We start from the raw sequence: 22,489 nt of genomic DNA, 5'->3' as shown, positions 1-22,489 counted from the left end.
AAACAATCATTCTTTTCCAGAACACTGTAAAAAGGCACTTAAGCTGTCTACGTGTCACATTCCTTCCTACTAAATTTTTACTAAGCTGTCTACGTGTTGCATTCCTTCCTACTAAATTTTTACTAAGCTGTCTACGTGTCACATTCCTTCCTACTAAATTTTTACTAAGCTGTCTACGTGTCGCATTCCATCCTACTAAATTTTTACTAAGCTTGTTAACAAAATTCATTAATACTTGCACACTTTGATAGTCTTATTTTTTTTATTGCTTTATGTTAAAAAAACTCATTTCATTTTACATCACTGTGCAGCTTTGTGTTCTGCAATTTGACTGGGAATACATATACAGTGACCCCATCATAGCACACTCTGTTATAATAGGAATTTGGATATAACATGATTGTGGCATGGCTCCCAAAAGTTTCAATATGTTTTTGTACTGAAAAAATATTTTTCAGAGTATGAAAAATAATGTTTGAAAAGTTTATTATAATTTTAGAGAAGATGTTATATATGAATTGAATGTAATGCTTGGTGTAGATTGTGAAAATTTGTAGATTTGTTCGCTCATGAAAAAATAATTTGATTTTTCAGTGCATGAAAATTAATGTGTGAAAAGTTAATTATCATTTTGAGATCATGTATGAAATAGTAGCTAGACTCACAAGACTTTATATTAATTTCCCTGATATCTTGAAGAAGTGCAAAGTTTTGTGCCAAAATTGCTTAGTTTTTAAAGAAAGTCATCTGATTAGTGTTAATCTTATTATTATTGTGCTATGAAAATAAAGCTAGTTAAGTCTTCTCCATTTTTCTTCAGTGCATTCTGTTTCCAATTGTTGCTCCAATGAAAGAAACTATTCTCATCTGAGATTATAATCAATTAATTTCAGTAATTACTAATCTTCAGAGTTAATCTCACTACTAAAGATTGTTCAAATTATGGGATTTATATCAAAAGAATCGCAAAAATAAGAAAGCCACCAACACTCACACAAGGCTTTTGGATATAATCAATTATCAAGCAGTCATTTAGCTAATGAATACTATTCTACATTTCTTACAAAATTGATGTGTGTTTGTGATTTGGATTTTTAATGTAGCTTTATCAATTTTAGTCATATTGCTATGATGTTTGCAGTGTGGCAGTTTATAGTCATGTCTAGCACTGGGGCATCTTGCCACAGACATGTAGAATCATGTCTCACCCAGTCACATTATCCTGACAACAGGCTGACCAGTCCTAACACTAACCTTTTAATGCTGAGTGCCAGGCAAGGTAGGTGATAGTATCATTTTTATAAGTCTTTGGTATGACTTGGGCATGGTTTGAACCCATGACCTCCCATTTCCAAGGTAGATGCTGTAACCACTTAGGCCACTGGAGTGGTCCATGTACAAACTTGGAACAGTTTGAAATTTTGCAGAAAAAATGCAGTCTTAGCTAAGTCCCAGCAAAACTGACTTTATACAAGCACATTTTAAACTTTTAATTCCATAATCCTTATAAAGATGCTAAAATTCCTTGCTTTCTTTGCCAGAACTTCCTCTTGAGCAAAAGCGTCAACTTGGAACTTGTAAAACTTGGATTGTGTAAGATATCAAGTTATGAAGACCTGAAGACCAAGTTTTCACTGAGCACCAATATTTATCAATCCATGCTTCTGGATCAACTTATTCTGGCAGAGAGCAATGCAGTGCGGAAGAAAATTGGTCTCTGGGCTGACACGGATGTACAAAGAAGGGAGAAGACTCTCTTGGGACAAGCAGTTAGGTTTGCAAAGAAGATTCTATTGAGTCCATTCAGTGCAGTTGGATGGGTAGTAAAGAAGTTACGAAGATGACTGTATAACATGTACCATAAGTTTAGAAACATGCGTTGCAGTTATAAACTGTATTGACCTTTGACTTTTTTTATGATGCTGCCATATTCTTTGGAGGATAAATTAAGTCGTGTCTATTCATCCATCACCAATTTTGTTTCAGCACAATTTCTTCTGAAGGACTTCATTGATTATAAATTAAAATAATGTATAAAACATAATAATTACAACATCTGGGTTAATTTTGAGTTTCATAATTATTTTGACCAAATTGATTGAGTTAGGACCCTTGTATGGCAAAACATTCAGGACTGGACAAATCCACTAGCCCAACATATGGGAAAAGATCAAATACATTTCAGGGAAGCAAAGTTTTTGTTTTGCATGTAAGAATGAATACATTGAAAGAGGTTGTTTTTGATTCGTAATGCTTTATGTTCTGCAAGCTTTATACTCAGCCAGTCTCGCTATAGTGCATGTATTGTTATTGAACAATTTTATGTTTCATTTATTTCTTGATCCTACATGTCACTCGATACACTGTCAGTGTCACTTCCATCTTGTTGTCATCGTTAATATAAGTCTCACGGTTTCTTACAAGTTTCTATGTGATGGCTTGTTTGCTTTGGCAAATATGGAATAAATATTTTGACATTTGAACTTTTTATCAGTTACATTTTGTTCGTAATATTTGTAAGCATACAGGATTCACAGACTTGTAGGTTCAAACATTGCCATGGGCAATAGGTGTTTAAGCAGCTACCTAAACATTGGTCCAATGAATTCTGCTGAGCTTTCTGGCTCTCAAAAGTCAGATCCTAAAAGATTGGTTTAATTCATTTTGCTAGTTTGAAGGTGTCTAGATGATTGTTGTTATGATGTAATTTGTGAGATTTGTTACATGCGCATTTGGAAATGAAAATCACTTGTCTCTAATGCTTTGCCACATAGATTCCTTAAAAGCACTATCCATCTGCTCAGATGGAACATATGACCAGTGGATATGATTTATTGCTTGCATCTTGAAAATCTTATTATCACTTGTCCTGACTTGATGGTCACATGGTCATATCACCATTGTGGTTTCACTGAAAGATTTATTATGATGTCTAGCTGGTCTCAAAGGAAAAATGTTTTGTTCTGATAGCTAATATGGCTGCTCAAGTGGCTATCCTGAAAATCTTGCTATTGCTGAGAGAAAGGTAATATTGCCAGTAGTAGTTTTCAACAGAAGACTTCTTATGATGTCTAGTTGGTCCTGAATGGTGTTCAATATGGCCACCACAGTGGCCATCTTGAAACTGTTGTTCTAACTATTCCTAATTGGATGATTGTATCATAATAGAGGTATTACTAAATAGGTTCTAATGATGTTTAGTTTGTCCTAATGGTGCCGTTTAGATTTTCAGTATGCCTGACACAGTGGCGATTTTAAAAATCTTCTTTTTATTATTCCTTTTGAAAAATGGTCATGGGGTTTTCATCAAAAGACATTTTATAATGTCTTGTTGATTGTAATTGATTGTTATTGTTGTTGTGGGGTTTAATACCATTTTTCAGCACAAGATAGGCTATACATGGCAGCCAGTTTCAGTGGTGGAGGAAGAACCTTGGAAAACCCTGGAAAGAACCACTGACACACCAGAAGCTACTGGCAGGCTTTCTCACGTACCCACGTTAGCTGAGCATGCGACTCGAACCCACGCAGACAGAGGTGAGATGGCAGTGATCAGGAACGATGAGCGCTTTAGACCACTTGGGACCCCAATTGTAAATGAAAATGGTGCCAGTGTGATTTCTAATATTGCTGTCACATCAGCCATCTAACTAATATTGTTATCAATATTGTTATTATATTTACTTTTCCTAAATGGCTGGTCATTATTGATATTGTGCTTTCACCAAAAGACTTACTGTTCAAGTGGTTACTAAATGAACAAGGACCTAATCTGATATCCAATATGGCCACCATAGCACCTGTCTTAAAAATTGTGTCATAGTTACTCCTCCTAAAGAGAAAGCAGTATTAATATGGGGGTATCCACCAGATGTGTTGTTGGTCTAAAGGAAATAAGAGCCATTCTTTATGCTCACCACAGCAGGTAATTTACAAGTCTTGTTATCACTTAAGAATTTCACAGAAGTATTTAACAATCAGCAGTTAAAAGGAAGAAATGGTGAGATCTTGAATTCTTGGAGAAAACAAATTAATCCAGTAGAGCATTAGTCCTTTTAAGGGACTCTTGCTCGTTTCTTTATTAAAAAAATGGTTTATTTACTCTTTTTGTCAGTGTGGGATTCCATCACTTAGTTTTAATTTTTCTAATTAATCATTTGCTGACAGTTTTAGGAGCAAGATTTTATTAAAGCGTTAAGATTAATTTGGCTTTTGGTTGAGTTTTTATATTCATAGTTGAGTCCTGAAACCTGAAGGCATTTATCTCTATCAATTTGATAAATTTGAAACTTATTATTGTCATCTACATTTCATGCTTTCTCGACTCTGGGCTTGTTTTGCATTTCAGGTTATTTCTGTGAGAATGTACATTGTATGGACCTGTACTTAACCATGTCTATGGTTACTATGCAGTTGTATGAAATCATCGCCATCATACATGTCTATGAAATCATCGCTATTGAAGAGTTTAAGCTTACCCTTCATGAATATAACAAATATAAGGCAATGAAAAATGAAATATATACTGTATCACACCCAGCATACACTTGGGTTGTGATAGCTGAGGCAGTGAAAATCTAATTGGTACCAGGAGGAAAAGCAGAATCTGGTGAAAAGATTTTGATAAATCTTTCTGCACACTGTATATAGATGTGATTTTGATCATACAATCAAACACGAGACTTATACCCAGCATGCCACCAACACTTGATGCATTGTCAAACATGTTGCTGCATGGCACAAAATTAAATTTTGCTTTCTTTTTATATACACCACGGGGTTACCAGAGGATTTATGGCCACATATGCAGGCTGTAAATGTGGTGGAAGACACTGAAATAGCACCGGTCTACATTTGTCTTGCCAAAAATGTTAGTTACTTACTGGCAAAATGAAATGGGAAAGTTTGTATTATTTGCCAAATTGATTTTGCACAAGGAACCCAGATGAGCTTGATGGAAGACACTGTGTACTTATTAGAATGTTTACATATTTTTCTTGTGTTTATTATCCTTAAATCTGCAGCATCTTCAACATTTATTTGGTCAGTTCTTGTGCAAGCACCTTGTGAAGAACAATGGCAGCCTCGTCTGCTATCACCATCATCTGGTATGAGTGATCTGTAACCTGGGGACTGGGGCCAAATGCTTATTAGAGAATGACTTACAGAAATTTACGTATGGGTATACATGTATTATCAGGTCAATCGGTCCTAAACCTGATTTCTTCTTTACATCTACATGTAATACTGGTGAAAAATATTTGGAAGAAATTAAGGCTTTTATGTACAGACCAATATCTTGTGTGGTGTATTTGATATCACATATCTTACATAAATTTTATTTTGTAAGGTTGAGCGTAGTAAAGTTTCACCTCTGGGACTTTCTTACATGCTGTTCTGTATCTATCCATAATTAAGTTAGCAGCTATTAGCTATTTACAATATACACTTCTTTCTATCCTCGTTAAAAATGGATCATGTTCTAGTATATCTATTTTTGGTAATATACGGTAAAGTTCGACTGATTGGGATAGTTATGTAAGATAATCTTTGTTGTTTTCATAATAGCAATCATGAAATTCATCATTTGTTCGGAGTATCTGATTTAACTGGTAGTACCCATTATCATAATCATGTGTTCACTTTCCATAATGGCACATTATTATCTGCTATGTCACTAATACATGAATAGCAAATTTATTAATACTAACTTCACTGAACATCTGTAATGGATCCATTTTTAAATTCCATATTTTTATGTCTGTTTTAAAATTGCTAATAGCTTAATGACAAATCATTTTTCATCTCTGGTTTTGGTGTAAACATTTGGGCATTCTTTAAATTGCAGTTTCATTTAGCTAACTTCTCAGACTTTTTAGCTTTCTAAGTTTTAACTGCCAACCCAGATGCCTTAGCTGACTACATTAACTGGCTAGCTGGCTGCCTTAGCTTTTAACTGCTTGCCTACCTACCTTGCCCACCAATCTTGCTGTCTTTGCTATCATTTTTCTGCCTTTTCTTATTGTCTGTATAGTCTAGTTTCCCTGGATGCTTGCTTAAATAAAGTTTTGGATCCCATTATGAGCTGTTTCCATAAATTTAGCCAACTGTTTGGCAGCCTTTGTTTCCTGTTTGGTTTCTCATTTTTCAGCATTGGCTGCAAGTTTAGCATGATTTGCTAAAACCTTGAGTTCAGCTAACCATTTCTGAGTTATGTAATAAATTTTGGTTTTATTTTCCTTTTTAATTGCATTATATATTAAAAATTAGATACTAATTTACTGGGAATAGACACACTTACAGTTTTTCTATGATGATTCCGTTTGGTAAAAAAACAATCTTGTTTAAAATCCATACAAAATATTAAGTAAAACAAATTTTCATGGAATATGACCATTTATCTGATGAAGAAATATACAGGCTCAATTAAAGTGCTGATTGGGAGATATAATGAACAAACAATGTGTAATCATTTAGTAGCAAATATATTGATACCTGTCATAAAAATAATATTCTGTTAGATACTGGTGGTAGATATGTTTGCTTGAATTGAGGTAGGAACTCTGGCTATATTATTTAGCAGCAGAGGGGGCGAATCGGACATTTTGTCCAATCGTTATTTTGCTTAATTATTACTTTCTGCACTCAACGATCTAGTGTCGTCAGCGCCTGGTAAAAAAAAAACGACGACGACGCTGGGGATCGTCCAATCGTCATTTGGTTTAATTAACACCTTCTGCGCGCCGATCCCCAGCGTCGTCAGCGTCCGGTAAGCACATCGACGACCGCGTCGATGTCATCGCCCCCTCTGCTGCTAAGTGGTTATTTACAATGAAAATCTTTATGATCTTACAAACAGAGTGATCACTAACTCCTCCTCTTGCAGATCAATTAGGTTATTTGACTGATCGGTAATTCTAAAATTAATTCTCGTTAAAAACCGATCATGGCATCGCATATAGACCGGATTAATCGGACTCTCAACGATTAAAAATCCCGGAGGGGCTGTTGGTGAAAACGAATAAAGGATATATCCCTGTTGAGCCTGATTTGATTGCTTGGTATCTACCTGGTAACTTCCTTCGATAGCATCACACACTAGATTAATCGCTATCACCGATGCAATATTTACGTTGTATGGAGCAATATGCCTACCACCATCTCCGTTATCGTGTCTGAGGATAGTTGATGGGGGGGTGTCCGCGGGTGGATTCTCAGGCCATCCTAGTATGGTTCTTATTGAACTGTTATAAATATCAACCATATACCCCGGTGTGCTTATTTCAATCGTCGACGATAACGTCGGTTCATGAACCGTAATAGCGATTTTTGATTCCTTTCCTGTGATCGATTTTATCCTGCGTTGAAATTCTTTATTGATTTGCTCTATTTGGTATGACCCAGTTGGTATTGTAACCTCCTCCCAGTCTGGGGTCCCATCGGGTTTATTTGTCCGTGCAAAAACCAGCGAGTTATTAGGTTGTTGTCCGTTAAATGCGTCCGCTCGGATATTAGGCCAACTGTGATATACTCGCAATTTTGCCAGCGCTATTTCCTTCACTGGAACCGGCGACGGGAAGTTCACACTGAATTCGGGTTTCGTTGACGTTATTGATATCATATTTGTTTGTACCGGAGTGGTGTTCTCCGCGATCCGCTGAAGTAATTGAAACCCTTCGGGGTTCAGCGACATTATTATTATTCGTTGACTTTAGTGTCTAATTTCAGCAACCAGGTGGTTCCGGCTTCCAGTTGAAAATCCTCGATTTTTGACATCGCGGAGCTATACAACTGGACCATTGTGGAGAATTCAACATCGGATACGAACAAATTATCAATTGACAACGAGATCAACTCGGATAATTTTGAGTACGCGTCGGATACTATTTGATGTTTTACTGTATACTCGTTGAGTTTTTTTTGAAAACACGATGATATCTTCCTAGTGATTGCGTTGGCGACTCCAGCAACTGTTGTCATCGCGGAGACAGCGATTGGAACAGCGATCGGGGTTATCGTGGTCATCGTGGATAAAATAACACCGGCGCCAGCTACTATACCCGATACCGAGTACACGACCGCGTCGATGGCGGTTATTTTTCTGCGGTATTTTTTTATTTTTATACGGTATTGTTCGGAAAGCGTTTTCAAATTCGCGGATAATTCTTTTGCGGTATCGAATCGATATTGATGTGACGTCGGTGATACCTCTGATTCAATTTCCTTGGTGGTCATTTTTATTTTAAAAGAACTAGTGTTTTTAATTACTTAGATTCGCCGCAAATTCCACATACCATGTAATGTTCGCCCCGGCTAGATTTCTATCAACGGCATAAATTGTAAACTTTTCAGTTGCGTTCTTGTCTATAATTGTTGATATTGTATTGTTAAACCCGGATGAACTCGACGATAATATATTAAACTGCATCATTGAAATCAGTGTCAATCGATAAATGCCCTTAACAGTTGCGGTGATATTTACTGTATTCTGTGTAGGAGTCCAATCGAATGATCCATGCCGAATTGTGTATACTGTGTTGATGATGTTCTCATGAGGGATTTTTATTTTTTCGAGTTGCTCTGCCATTCTCGGTAGTCTGTCTTTAATCGCTTCAACATCAGTTATAACTATTCCTACTCCCCGCCAACTCGCGTCTATATTATTCTTGTTCGCTGCAACATTAGTTTTGATTGTTTCTATTTCCCGTGTATTCTCGGTCATGCTTTTTTTGTTCGCTGCAACATCAAGTTTGATTGTTTCTATTTCATATGTATGCACGTCTATACCTTTTTTATTCGCTGCAACATCAGTTTTAATTAATCCTATTCCCCGCCAATACGCGTCTACATTTTTTTTGTTCGCTTCGACATCAGTTTTGATTGTTCCTATTTCCTGTGTATGCGCGTCTACATTTTTTTTGTTCGCTTCAATATCAGTTTTGATTATTCCTATTTCCTGTGTATGTGCGTTTATATTATTTATGATCGTTGCAACATCAGTTTTGATTGTTTCTATTTTCCGTCCATGCGAGTCTACATTATTTATGATCGTTGCAACATTAGCGCCGATTATTTCTATTTCCCGTTCATGCACGTCTACACTTTTTTTGTTCGCTTCAACATCAGTTTTGATTGTTTTTATTTCCTGTCCATACGCAGTGATATCATTTATAGTTATTGTAATCTCATCCGGCTTGGTATTTTTTTTACCAAAGAATTTATCAAAGTTGTCATCGATCCTGTTAACATTTTTTCGTAACGAGGTAAATTGACCCTGCAGCGTCATAAGATCCGAAATAGCATTTGTTATTATTATAAAATTCGGTTCGGTTGCCGTCGGGGGCCTCCGAAAAAAACTATCGACAATGTGTCGCACATCGTCGAAATGCGTTAGCGTCAACACGATCCGTTCTTCATACGATTTAATTTCACTACGTAAACCTTTTAACGAATTTGACATGGTTATATAATTGTCGCCAAGTGTACTTATTTTTCCATTTATCGTCAAGATGGATTCACCCGGTTTGAGTCGTCCGTCGCTGTTATACAGCGCGATAGTGTCCTCGGCGGCATCACGCTGTCGTATTAAAACGTCATTCAGTGACACATTACCGGATTTCAATTTACCCTGGCGGTCTTGAAATACAACTATTTCGCCCGGGTCAACACTTGTTAGATTCAACATATCAGCGATTTCATCCTCAATTAGTTTTTTTATGTCGGCGGCGGCCGTTTCCGTGGATTCTTTCAGCGCCGAAACCGGTCGCCCCCAGATATCAATCATTATTATTGTAAATGTTATTCTCTAAAATCCGTTGAGCTTCTACGACCCCACTAGTGTATTCGTTTACAACCACATGAGGTGGTTTCCGCGATGATGAAATCGCCGCAAGTACGTTCAATACCTCACGGCCACATATCGGTGGGTCACTTAATCGCTGTGTTGGCAGCGTGGAATAAAAAACCCGGGCTGAACACGCCGGGGCAGAACACGCCCGGATATACCGCATGAACTCTTTCGGCGGAGCTAACCCGTATGAATCAAAATAGACGATCGCACGCGGATCAATCGCGTACGCAACCCAATGAGTTCCCGCTCCGGAGGACCCATCGAGGTTAATTATGCCGGTTTCAATATTTCCTGGTGCCGCCGGTAATTGATCTCTCATAAAAACACCTCTGAAGTTTTTTATCGCTAGCGCGTTTGCGGCGTCTATTAAATCAAAATTAGACATTGGAGTCATAGACTCAGGAGTCATTGACTCCCGAGTTAATAAACGGTTCCCGGTAGTCTTAGACCCTTTCCCGAGTACCATGAATACGGGGTTCCCGGTAGTCTTAGACCCTTTCCGGCCACGGGTCGTTTTTTTTTGTAGCCTTTCCCGGTTGCCTTCTTTAATGCCATTCCCGCCGCGGTACCAACGGCTCCTAACGCCGCCGCCTTAGCCACTGCTGGTGCGGCCGCGGCAATCAACGCTGGAATCGCGGCTAACAGCGGAAATATCCCACCGGTCTTTTCCATGTCTTTGATCGCTGCGGCCGAGAAATCTACCTGAACACCCTTTCTGTTCTTCATCGCATTATTGAAATGTTTTATTTGACGCGCCGTCAACGATATCTTATGATTACCACCTGCCATCTGTGACGGCTTCAGCGTTATTGTGGTTCCGCATTGTTTAGCCGACTTTGATCGTAATTTCTTGACTTGACCATCAGTCAACTCTACACTGACGACACTATACGACATTTTATTGTAAACGCGTTTTGTGCTTTCAATTACATGTTTTCCACTGGCGCATCAACGATTCTCATTCGTCCGCCAGCACCTTCTAGCAGCATTGATTTATCGCTGAGGATGACAGCAATAGCTCTATAATTGGCAATAACGCCGCGAGTTACATTAGCTCGGAAGTGTATATCAACGACGGACTGTCTTGTTAAATCAAGATGTTCCAACGAAAAATAATAAATCGGATATAGTTCTTTGAAATCATATTGTGATATTTGCAAACCAGTGTCGACGTTTTGATCACGACTCATATATGACAGCAACCGATGGTACACACGTGCGACATGGTTTTGACCGTAATTAAGTTGTATATCCTCGGATGGTTCCTGCTGGCCGTTTATTCTCAGCGAGACGTCAGTAACGCCTAATCGATCAAATATCATATGGCTGAATAATTGATTATCAACTCTCGTCATATCCTGCAACGCAACAAATATATGACGCGGAGCCGAAATGCCTTGTTGTGATGCCAGGTTCCATGTGAATATACCATTGATATTTGATTGCTTAGTATCTGTTGTTGTTGTTAGCCAACTTAGTAATGATTTTCCTCCCTGCTCCATGAAGGATAGCAATCGTGCCTCTGTGGTAATGGATGGAGTCATTACTGGCATCCACAATAATATTTTAGTTAAAACGACTTTACCAGGGTCATTATTTGGATTTGCAGGATCCGCTGGAATTCTCCAAATTGCATTTCTATCATCACCTTTTCGCACAAGCACCACGGTATGCTTTGCTCCGTAGATAACTTTTCGCACGTTCCTACAAAATCCAAATATATGATGCAGTGGAATCGCGCATGAGAAAGATCTACGCGCCCCTGTTAACATTGATATGCGTGTTGCAGCTCCGATGTTAAAATTAGGATCGCTGTTTATAATCATATTCTCAACATCAACATCATTGTTATTAGCATTATTTCTTGGTCGTCTTACCACAAATTGCGAGTTTCCAGCAGTGTTTCTAGTATCCTTTGCAAACATCATAGATGGACCCGCTGATCTTGTATAATCGTCTGAATATCTTGCTAGCCCGATTATTGTTGTAGCAACATCAACATCGCGTTCTATAGACTCGATCTCTCGCCCGTCAATGAGATATTTTGCGCTCTCAAACAGCGCTATTACGCCGTTATTGACTAAGCCAACTTTGGTACCATCTGGATACGGTGCTGGTACAGCAGGAGTATCGGCCTCTGTTACAAGTTCTCCTTCGATTTCAATAAACGCTTCACACGGTAAAAAATATTTACTGGTATCATGGACTTGAAGTTCAATTCGCGATCGTATGTCGGGTTGTACTGCATGATAGGAATAAAATTGATAATTACGGACAGAATCATCCTTGTGCACTGGTGCGTCCATATCAAACGCCGGGTCAGCTGTTCGTTTAAACATTTTATTTAATAATACGCTGATGCATCTAAATCATCGTCGTGGTTTTAAACCACTTCCCGCTATTATGTTTGCGATGTCATCTTGATTATTGTTTACCAACGACGCTAGTTTTTCTTCCACGGCGTTATTTATCACTTTACTGACATTCGCAGGCATCACTGTCGTTGATGGCATCACCGGTGGTTTTTGCTTTTTTCTCCTCACCAACGACATTAGTTTGTCCCGCGCGGCTGAAAGCGCCTTTCCGGCAACGTCTCCAATAGCGCTGATTCCCTTATCACGAATAACATCAATAGCCTTCATTCCTAATTGTTTGGCTAACGGCGCTACTTTTGGAGCCATTCTTGTAAATAACCCCGCAATGGTGCTACCGAGACCATCTCCATAGTACGCGCGGTAAACAGGCAATCGCGAGTTTACCACGTAGACGAGTACTGGTTTATTGTGGTTGTAGTGTATGATCATCTTTATTATAAAAACACCGGTTTTCCAATTAATCATCCACGAGTTCGTCTATGAGCGTTCGATATGCATTAATGTCCATAATACCGCCTGCAAATAAACGCTTGCAAATATCAGCGGCCTCATTGATTATTTCCGGAGAGTTATTTCCGGCTTGTTTTCCTCCAATTAGTACCTCTAGCCGTGATATATCACTGAGAACACTACCAGGACAGGTAACGCCGTAGGATTCTTTACCAACAGAGTATCCTTTTCCTTTTTTTGGTGTTATACTCTTAACTTCCTTGTGGAATGCGTCGTAATCGGATTTACTACGATGTGGTAATGCATCTTTATGTTTACTCGCTAAATACACTATTCTTGCCCAGTCTTTTAACGACTTTATATTTTTCTCGTAACCGCTATTGATATGCTTCTTATCTCGTATGCTCTTAGCAAAATTGTTGGCAGCAAAATTAATTAATTCTTCCCTGTTGCTGAAGCCTCTAATTTGATCTATTGTGCTCTTCTTGAGTACAATACGGGGTATATTCCCCTCTTTTTCTTCCGGTATTTCTTCTTCCGGTATTTCTTCTTCCGGTATTTCTTCTTCTGGTTCTTTCGCAGTAGCACCTAGTTCTTCCTCGTCGGCCATTGTAACATAAGGTTCTTGTGGTTCGGTTATAGCGAGTGGTGGTGGCCTCCGTGTTGTAGCAGCCGCTATTTTCGCAGGGAGTGTTTCTAAAGACCTTTTTGTTTGTTTTGTCTCTGCCGCTATCTTTTCAAGCGCATCGAGGACGGGTACAGTTGCCGCCGTAACATCTTTGGTCGCTTTAGTTACCGGGGCAAAGAGTTGTTCGCTTCCAACAGTAAAATCGGTTTGTAGTTGCTGCCGCGTTTGAAGTTGTTCTCGGACCCTGTCCCGTAACGGTATGAACTTTTTAAGCGCCGCTAGCCGCTCTCTGGCTAGCCGAGTAGTAAGTGATTCGCCTACCATTATTGCAATTGCGAAGCAATTTCTAATTTCTCGCCGGAGTTTTCGTCTATGATCCTTCTAATGTTTTTGATCTTACTAGAAATCTCCCGGCGTCGTTCATAAACACGTCCGAGTTTTTTTCGTATTATTTCAACGGCAGTGAATAGTCCAATGAATGCATTTGCGTCATTGTGGTACAAGTTTTCATTGATCGTATGTTGTAATCGTTTTATAAAAAAATACTCGCGGGCCAGGGTAAAACGCCCCCGTTTCGATTGTTCGTTAATAATCTCATAATCGGATAATATTTTTTCACTGTCGAGACCATCAGATAATTCAATTCCTTGATTTTTTAATTTTGAAATCTCGGCTAATATATTATTGATGTCTTCGATATTCATTATTCTTATAAAACATCTTGTTTTTAAATAAAAAAAAATGAAACCCCGCGTATCAATCCCGAGGTGTTCATACTTTGTTTTCTTCCGGAACAGACGATTTGTTGTAGCGTTCGCACTGTCATGGTGGCCTTGTCACGGTGACTTCGTCACTCGCTAATTTCTGTTATATATGAAAATCGAATTCTATGCCCGGTCTTTTTTGAGATCGCTGTTTGATATACTCGTTCTGCTACTCTTCGTATTGAGGCTCTACAAATGTCAAAGTATTTTCCCGCCTCATTCATCGACTGAAATATTTTTTCTTCGTGGGTTGTTGCATCAAACGATTTAACACCCATTGCTTGCTTTGAAAATTTACCAGTTTGGCCTTTTTTATTGTTTTCACTCTGAGAGATAGCTTGCAAGTTTATAAGAGAATTATTTAGACAATCAGAATCAATGTGATCAATAACGAAACCATCCTCGATTGGCCCCTTAAACGCTTCATATACCACCCTGTGAACAAGATACTTCTTCTTTCCGGCACCAAACATCAAATACCCCTGATTATTTTTCCATCCAACCGGCTTCTTCAGTCTACGATTTCTAACAATGCCGTCGCGAGATGCCTCGTAATTGACGAGCAGGGGATGCGGCTGAAATTCTTGGTCCATTTGTATAATAATACTACTTGTCTAATTTATTATTTGGTTTAATTATGAATCTTTCAACGTAGTCTTGAGGGATTTTGATGATGGAGTCAGCGGTGGGGTCAATGACGGCGTTTTTAATTCGCTTGTCATAATAGCGTTTTAGTTCCCTGTATCGCTTTCCGCCACAATTAATACATAACTGTGATTTTCCTCTTACACCGACGTGGCAAACCAAGCACGGGAGGGGGCCAAGAGAACCATTACGAACGCTTTGTAAATGATACCCGCAGAATTCACCTCTGCATGATTTATTGCACGGGGTTGTCGACCCAATCATCAACCATTTGCAGTGATTCATTATACTATATTCTTTCATTTAAATACTTGTTTTAATTATATGGATGAGTTCGAGAGATTGGCAGCAATTAAGCCCCGGAAAAATATTAAGTTCAATCTCGATAGAGTCCTCAAGGACACACCAAAAGCGTTAATAAACGATAGAACCCTGTTGAATAAAATACGCGATTGTATCAATGAATTCAAGCGTGATGGTGCATCTCATAGTTGGTCAACATTTCGAATTGATGGTGTTGTTGATGCTACCATGAACGACAACCGCGCAGCAATGATAATATCACAACTTGACGGTAAAAGGTATTTCTTCAGAGTAAAATTCATTGTCCGGGTGGAATCAGGTGATTGGATCATACGTGATAAATTTGAACCAGTTCTCAGCGACAAGAAAACAGTCATTGTCAGCCGCGACTCCAAGCCGGGGTTGTTAACCGGAATTGACAAACCATACTATGAACGAGCGTATCCTGAAACAGCAGTTGTTTATGGAATATACCCGTTAAATAAGAAACCTGATATCGGAAAACTGAAACCGATGAAACAGTCAACGGGGATAAATTGTGTAGCAGAACGAATAATAGAGCATTTTACAAATGCATGTCGAGGAAACAAATTGACTGATTTACGACGTAGCAAAATCAACCAGTGGGAACTAACCGTAAAAGAGCGTGGAGCAACCATCAGCGACATAGCGAGATTAGAAACATCGCTGAGATTTCCAATAACCGTTACAACGCTAACCGGTGAAGTATTATACGAATCGAAGTATAAATCGAAGGGAGCCCCAATCAAAATTATTGATCATAACGAACACGCATGGACGCCCGCGATCACAATATTTCCACGGGATAGAACAGTAAAGTATATACCCGAAGAATTCCTGGGAGAACAATTCTCCAAGGACGGTTTTCTCGCGGAGAGGAAACTATTTGATGCTATTGCCTACTTGTGTAAAAACGACCCTGTATCAGTGTGGTTACTTCGCAGCGCTGAAAACGATGCGGATACCTTTGATCAGTTTGTAAGACCAAACGGTGAATTATATCGCACTGAAGCATTTCACAACAGGATGAAAAAAACCGCCATAGAATTTGAGGAGCATGATGAACAACTGCTAACAAATTGTTTTACGATTCCATCGGTTGTAGCTCATGTTGCAGCAAGGAAAAATGCGTGGAGACCAACGCGCAAGGAATTTCTACCGGATGTACAATCCAGTTGTTTGGAATACTATCACGGTGGACTATGGAACACTGAATACAACCGCGACGCTATGATTTCCGTTGATATGGTTGCCTGTTATCCAGCGAGTTTTCTCGGGTATGGATCCGCCGCTGAATATTTCAAACGATTTGGACACCCCAGTCATGAAATGACTCGTGTTGCTATTAATGGACCACTGCCTGATTTTGATTTAACCGGATTCGCTCGCATAGTATCATTTGAATTCGCGGCAGGACTTCATCGCTGTTGTTATATTTGGATCGGTAGACACATGGCTGAAAAGAAGTGGCTGCCAATAGCGCTGCTACGGTATATGATTGATTGTAGCATGTTAGTTTCGTTGATTGTCAGTGACGCGATTATATCATACCGGGCGCAGACTGAAGTCTGGTTACCAGAACCGGAGCGTCTAGACAGCATAATTGACGAGTCCAGAAAAAACATTGATGCCGACGAGGAATATATCATCGAATGGTCCAGGAGGATATTTAACCAACGAAACCGCGAGGCGAAAGATCTCGGTAGAAGAATAATCGGTAAGTTCACACAAGGTGGAAAAAACTGCGACTACAAACGATATTGCTCACGGCTGATTATAGATGACGCAGAATATGATTTCGTAATCAAGGACGCAGTGGCGAAAAATAGATACGTGAACTGCAAAACAGCTTTCTTGTCCAATGGAACAAGGTTGGGTACAGTTGTTACCTACGGCGATGGAGACAGCCCCGCGTATCCGCATTTGAGGGCGTCTATGCTGGGTTATGCCGCTATCAATTTATTCTCGATGATAAATAGATTCCCCGATACCGCGGTTAGAGTAGCCGTTGATTCATTTTATATTGACGTAGCGTATAAGGGAAACGTAGCCGAGTTTACTAGTCCGGACGAGAGTTGGGGTACATGGAGAATTAAAAATGAAATACGACGCGATTATTCCCCGTCAGCAGATGTCACCGTTGAGAACAACTACTTACGCGGTGATAAATTGTCAGAATGGTCTAATGCACCATCGTGTTCTGATCCAATTTGTAGACACAAGACGGTTTATTTAAGCGGCTGTGGCGGGTCAGGAAAGACGACTCGGGCAATTGAATTATTTCGAACGCGGGCAAGTATAATCGTGCTTACACCGACCCATAGACTAGCGCGAGAGATAAAACAACGAAATGTTGACGCCGTTACTTATCACAGCTTTTTTCGATACAGCGGCGGTGAGTGGACTCCTGATCGAATGGGTGAAAAATTTATTCCCGACATTATCATCTGGGATGAGATATGTACTGTTTCGTTAGATACTTTACAAATGTTTCTTGAGTGGTTGCTGCGCGCGAATACAGCGGTAATCATGTGTGGGGATCATGGCCAACCACCACCATTTGTCGGCGAGGGTCCACATGATTGGTTAAGGGGTTTTGTGGACTATTATGAAGAAACCGATACTGATTACCGAGCACTTGATGAACAACTGCGCGAGGTTAAAAAACTAATCAGATTACAGCCGGATAGAGTTCAGTGTGAAATAATCCGCGAGGTAATTCCGGAAACGCCGTTGAATGAATTCTGGGAAACATGGAGACCAAACGATTTGATTGTAGCGAGTAGAAAGATAGTCAGAGACACACTTCAGCGGAAGTTGTTTACGTTGCATAAGGAAAAGTTTCCAACGCGTCCAGTGCCATTATGTTATAGACCCGCGGACACACGGCGGCAGAACATTGAAGTTGAAATTCCAGCCCCGACAGCGTCGGGGACAAAAAAACAAATTCTCGTGCTGAATGATATCGTGCTCGTTGATATCGGTGTCGTCGAGGACGCGCTACGTGCTGATAAATCCCCGTGGATGCTAGGATACGCAACAACAATACATTCCTCGCAGGGACTAACCATCACGGACACAATTGTTTGGATAGTTGATAATCGCATCGAATGGTCGAATCTAGTCTATCTTGCAGTGTCCAGAGTACGAAGGATAAATCAGCTTCGAAGAATTGTTATTGACGAAGTCAGTGACGGAGTCACCAACGACGAAGCCGGCGACAAAGTCACCATCGATGCAAGCGTCATTGATAGAAAACTCTCGGGTTACCGCCAACAGGATAAAAAAAAACAGCGGCGTTTTGATATTGATGCCGAATTAATAATCTCGCTACGACAACAACAGAATAATCACTGCGCGAGTTGCAATTGTATAATGAGTTGGCGTTATTCGGATAAAGACACTCGCCAATTTACCGTGGACAGAATCGATAACAGTCTCGGTCATGTTAAAAACAATGTGAGGTTGACATGTCTTGAGTGCAATAGACGCAACGGCGCTAGTTAAGACCACGCGGGGGTAATTGAGTATCGTCAGGTATCACTTGTAGTTGCTCGCGTGTAAATCCGCGCTGAGGAGCAGTTGAATCCAGTCTGTAGATCGGTGGTCTACCAGTTGATCGTGTTATCGTTGATATGTTATGTGTGGTAACACTCCAAATAGGATCGGTAGCCCTTTTTTTACCGCCTTCAAGCTCTCCTGGTTCATACAGATATCTAACAGTGACATCGCCAAGAATCGGCTTGGAAACGCTATTTATTTTTGATTTTCCGGGTATATACTCGTATTTAATCGCGTCGCTGGGCTTCATGTTGATTGCTCGGGTAATCTCGTTATTTAACGCGGCAATTACGCCTGGCAACCTTTTGACCCATTCACGAGATCGTTTTTCTTGGATGAATTCCTTCGCGTATTGATATCCAAATAACCGTTCAGCGAGAGTCCGATTGAATCGTTCAACAATTGCCTGATCACGATGTAGCGCAGTATGACCTCGTCGTATCGCGACGCTATGATGTTTCAGCGTTGATAAAACAGCGCCGCGAAATTCACTACCAGGATCAACTTGTAATAGATTTGGCCAGCGCAGAGGACCTCTTCGATAAATCCGCTCAAACGCAGCGGCTACTTCAGTTGCCGACTTTGTTTTTAACGGCTCCGCTTGTTTGTATCGACTCGCAACATCAACTACGGTTAGCGCGTATTTGTAACCGTTGTCATGCGGCAAAAATAGTATATCAGCCTGATGAACTTCATTAGGTACGCTGACATCAAAGCGCGAGAAGTTGATTTGTTTAGGCGGTGGTAGATAGATTTGCCATATAGCCTGTTTGGATAACCAATTAGCCGCAGTGGTCTTTGTTACCTTTGCAGCGCTTGCAAGCTTACCAATTGCGGCCTTCCCCTTCCAGTATCCTCTCGGAGAATAATAGATGGATTCCATGTTGTTATTATAAACGCTATCGTTTTCAATTACCAGCGCCAGAAGCTCCGCTTCCAATCATTAATTTACCTTTCATAGCCGATTTTACCAACCATGAGGCTAATTTTTCTTTGACGGATTTATCAGGAATAGCATTTAATGCGTGAATTAATTTTACATCCGCGATATGACGCTGTTGCAGATCGCTACTTTTGTAAGCAACATCATGAGCATGACACGCCTTATCGATAGCGTTTATTGGATACTCACCGGGTTTGGGCTGATTTTGATCATCGAGTCTAATATCTAATCGTGTTCCGGGGCCACAGTAGCTATATCCTGGGAGGTGCTTTTCTCCTGGATACTTTGCCCACGGTGTTCCGGGGAGTTTTGCCAATTTGGCTGCGATGTCACCTCCTCGCTTTTTTTTAAAACATCTCCGGGTCTAATAGAAATAAATCTAAATTTCTTTGTACCGCATTGTACGCACTTACCAGTAAGCGCCGATCTATTATTTCTTGTTGTAACGGTTGTCATATCATTTGTGCCAGTACGCACTCTACACTTCACACAATATAGATCCATAATTTATGTATAGAAATATGAATATAATTGATTTTTCGGCGACTAAAACAAGAGAACCAGTTAAGCATGTTGCAGCGTTACCAAACTCAATCCGGATGATTATCATCGGACCATCTGGATCCGGCAAGACACAATTGTTACTCAATTTAATAATGAGATGGATGAAGTGGGATAAGTTGTATTTGGTTGCTCCTAGCGTAGATGATCAACGATGCTACGAGGTGTTGAAAGATTTCAACGAGAATGCATCAGCGATCGCTAAAAAAAATGTCATCGAGTTTATTACAGATATCAATGATGCACCGGGTATTGATGATATTGATGGCGACGTTAACAATCTAGTCGTGTACGATGATGTTATGTTAGACAATCAAAAAAACCCAGCTAGGATATTTTCCAGAGGCAGGCATAAAAACACTGACGTGATATATGTCACTCAACGATACACTCAGATTCCAAAAGTAATTAGAGACAACTGTAATATTCTTGCTGTATTCAACGGCGTTGATACACACACGCTACGAAATATTTGGCAGACATGGTGTGGCGGTGACATGGACTTTAATGGTTTTCGAAACTTTTTTAGTCATGCTCAGTCGACCCCACATGGATTTGTAACGATAAATTTACATGATCCTCGGACACGATATCGTATCGGACTTGACCAAATATTCGGTTAGTTGTAAATAATTTTCATTGTAAATAACCACTTAGCAGCAGAGGGGGCGATGACATCGACGCGGTCGTCGATGTGCTTACCGGACGCTGACGACGCTGGGGATCGGCGCGCAGAAGGTGTTAATTAAACCAAATGACGATTGGACGATCCCCAGCGTCGTCGTCGTTTTTTTTTTACCAGGCGCTGACGACACTAGATCGTTGAGTGCAGAAAGTAATAATTAAGCAAAATAACGATTGGACAAAATGTCCGATTCGCCCCCTCTGCTGCTTATTTTAAGTTAATATGTTGGCTGTTTTGCTGTCAAATATAAATTGTAACATTATCAAAACATAAGAGATAGCATACAAAATATTTATTAGATGATTATAAAATGAAAACTTGTGTCACTTTGAATAACAAAACATGACAAAAATCATCCCCCCATATTTATAATGCATTTGATTTACTAACCATCATTCACAGTGATAAAATACATTTCACGTTGATTATATTAAAGTCTTTGAGCTTTATTACATCAGTATTATTATTCAATATTATTATACATAAAATAAAATAAAATGAATCCAATTGTAATTTTAAAAAATAGTTTTAAAGGATATAGAGAAAATTATCTCATAGACAAGTGGAATTTGGAGGAAGTTGCCATTTGTAATCTCCTATTTGCTGATGACTATTGCATGAATGCCAAATCCGAGCCTGATGTGTAACAGAATATTAACTATTTCTCTTAAGCTTGTGACAAATTTGGTCTCAAAATCAGCATCAGGAAGACAGGTGATGAACCAATCTGTACAACAATAGACCGAACCTTCCAGACAATGAGGATGTTCGCCTACATTGGCAGTACACTGTGTACATTGTCACATGCAGTCTACTTCAAAGTAAGGCCAAGCTATATACTTTGCAAACTATATTACACTCATCAATCATGCACCAAAATAAAAGGAATCTGAAGTTCTTTAAACACTACGTAAGATATTCAAGTGTTTTTTTTTAAATAGCCAGAATAACCAGTGAGGAAAACGGGGGAAATTATAAATTAAATAAATATGCAGATTTGTACAGTTATTTGTTCTTATTTTCGTATCATCATGTATGATGTTCTGAACAAGACACAACACTAACACTGATGTTATGCGTGAAAATAAGCTAATTATACTCATTTTACTCTTGCTTACACAATGTGCCTTGTTGCGGTATTGTGTGTCAAATGACCTTAATTATGGGGAAATCAAAAGTTTTAGAACACAGGAGTGAAGTCGACTGAAAATTAAAATTATTTGATTAAGTGAAAGAAATATATTGTGAAAATGTTTCATTTTATTCATTTGTAATGAAATTAAAAAAGAAATGACACCAAAGCAAATTCACTTTCTTCCATATTCTAGTGCTTGAAGGATAAGCAAACAAACCTTTGACCTCCATGAACCTCATCTGTTCAAAGTGTAACATTTGTTAGTGTTATCTTGGGAATAATTGTGGCAAAACTGATGTTTCTATCTTTTAACATTACATAGGCTGCTATGTCAAGAAAATGCTATGTGCGTTTATAAATAGCTTACATTTCATCATGGTGGGGGAGGAGTCTGGGCTTGTGTGGGACTTTGTTACAAATGAATAATGTTCTGTGGGGAAAAACATGAGAACTGTTTTGATGCTTGCAATTTGTTTGTTTCAGCTATACAACCAAAATTAAATTATACAATAATAATACCTATGTGGTCTTTATGGGTGCAGTGTACAGATATTATGAACTTTGAGAG

General features: G+C 39.3%; 1 protein-coding gene across 2 annotated transcripts in view; it reads left to right on the top strand.

Annotated features, from left to right (window-relative positions):
* The window catches only part of LOC149774422 (mitochondrial inner membrane subdomain organizer 1-like), a 39,286-nt gene extending 33,051 nt beyond the window's left edge, over positions 1–6,235 (top strand). For both annotated transcript variants that reach the window (XM_089945144.1, XM_089945142.1), the window contains exon 5: positions 1,542–6,235. In XM_089945144.1, coding sequence (XP_089801270.1) covers positions 1,542–1,844 — 303 coding nt within the window. In that variant the 3' untranslated portion in view covers positions 1,845–6,235. The remainder of the gene's footprint in view (positions 1–1,541) is intronic.
* The last annotated feature ends 16,254 nt before the right edge of the window (positions 6,236–22,489 follow it).

This window comes from Sinohyriopsis cumingii, unplaced genomic scaffold (genome assembly GCF_028554795.1).
Source record: "Sinohyriopsis cumingii isolate HCF-2022 unplaced genomic scaffold, ASM2855479v2 utg000229l, whole genome shotgun sequence".
In the NCBI taxonomy this organism is placed as follows: Eukaryota; Metazoa; Mollusca; class Bivalvia; order Unionida; family Unionidae; genus Sinohyriopsis; species Sinohyriopsis cumingii.
Note: the sequence above shows the minus strand (reverse complement) of the source record. Positions and strands in the feature narration are given on the sequence as shown.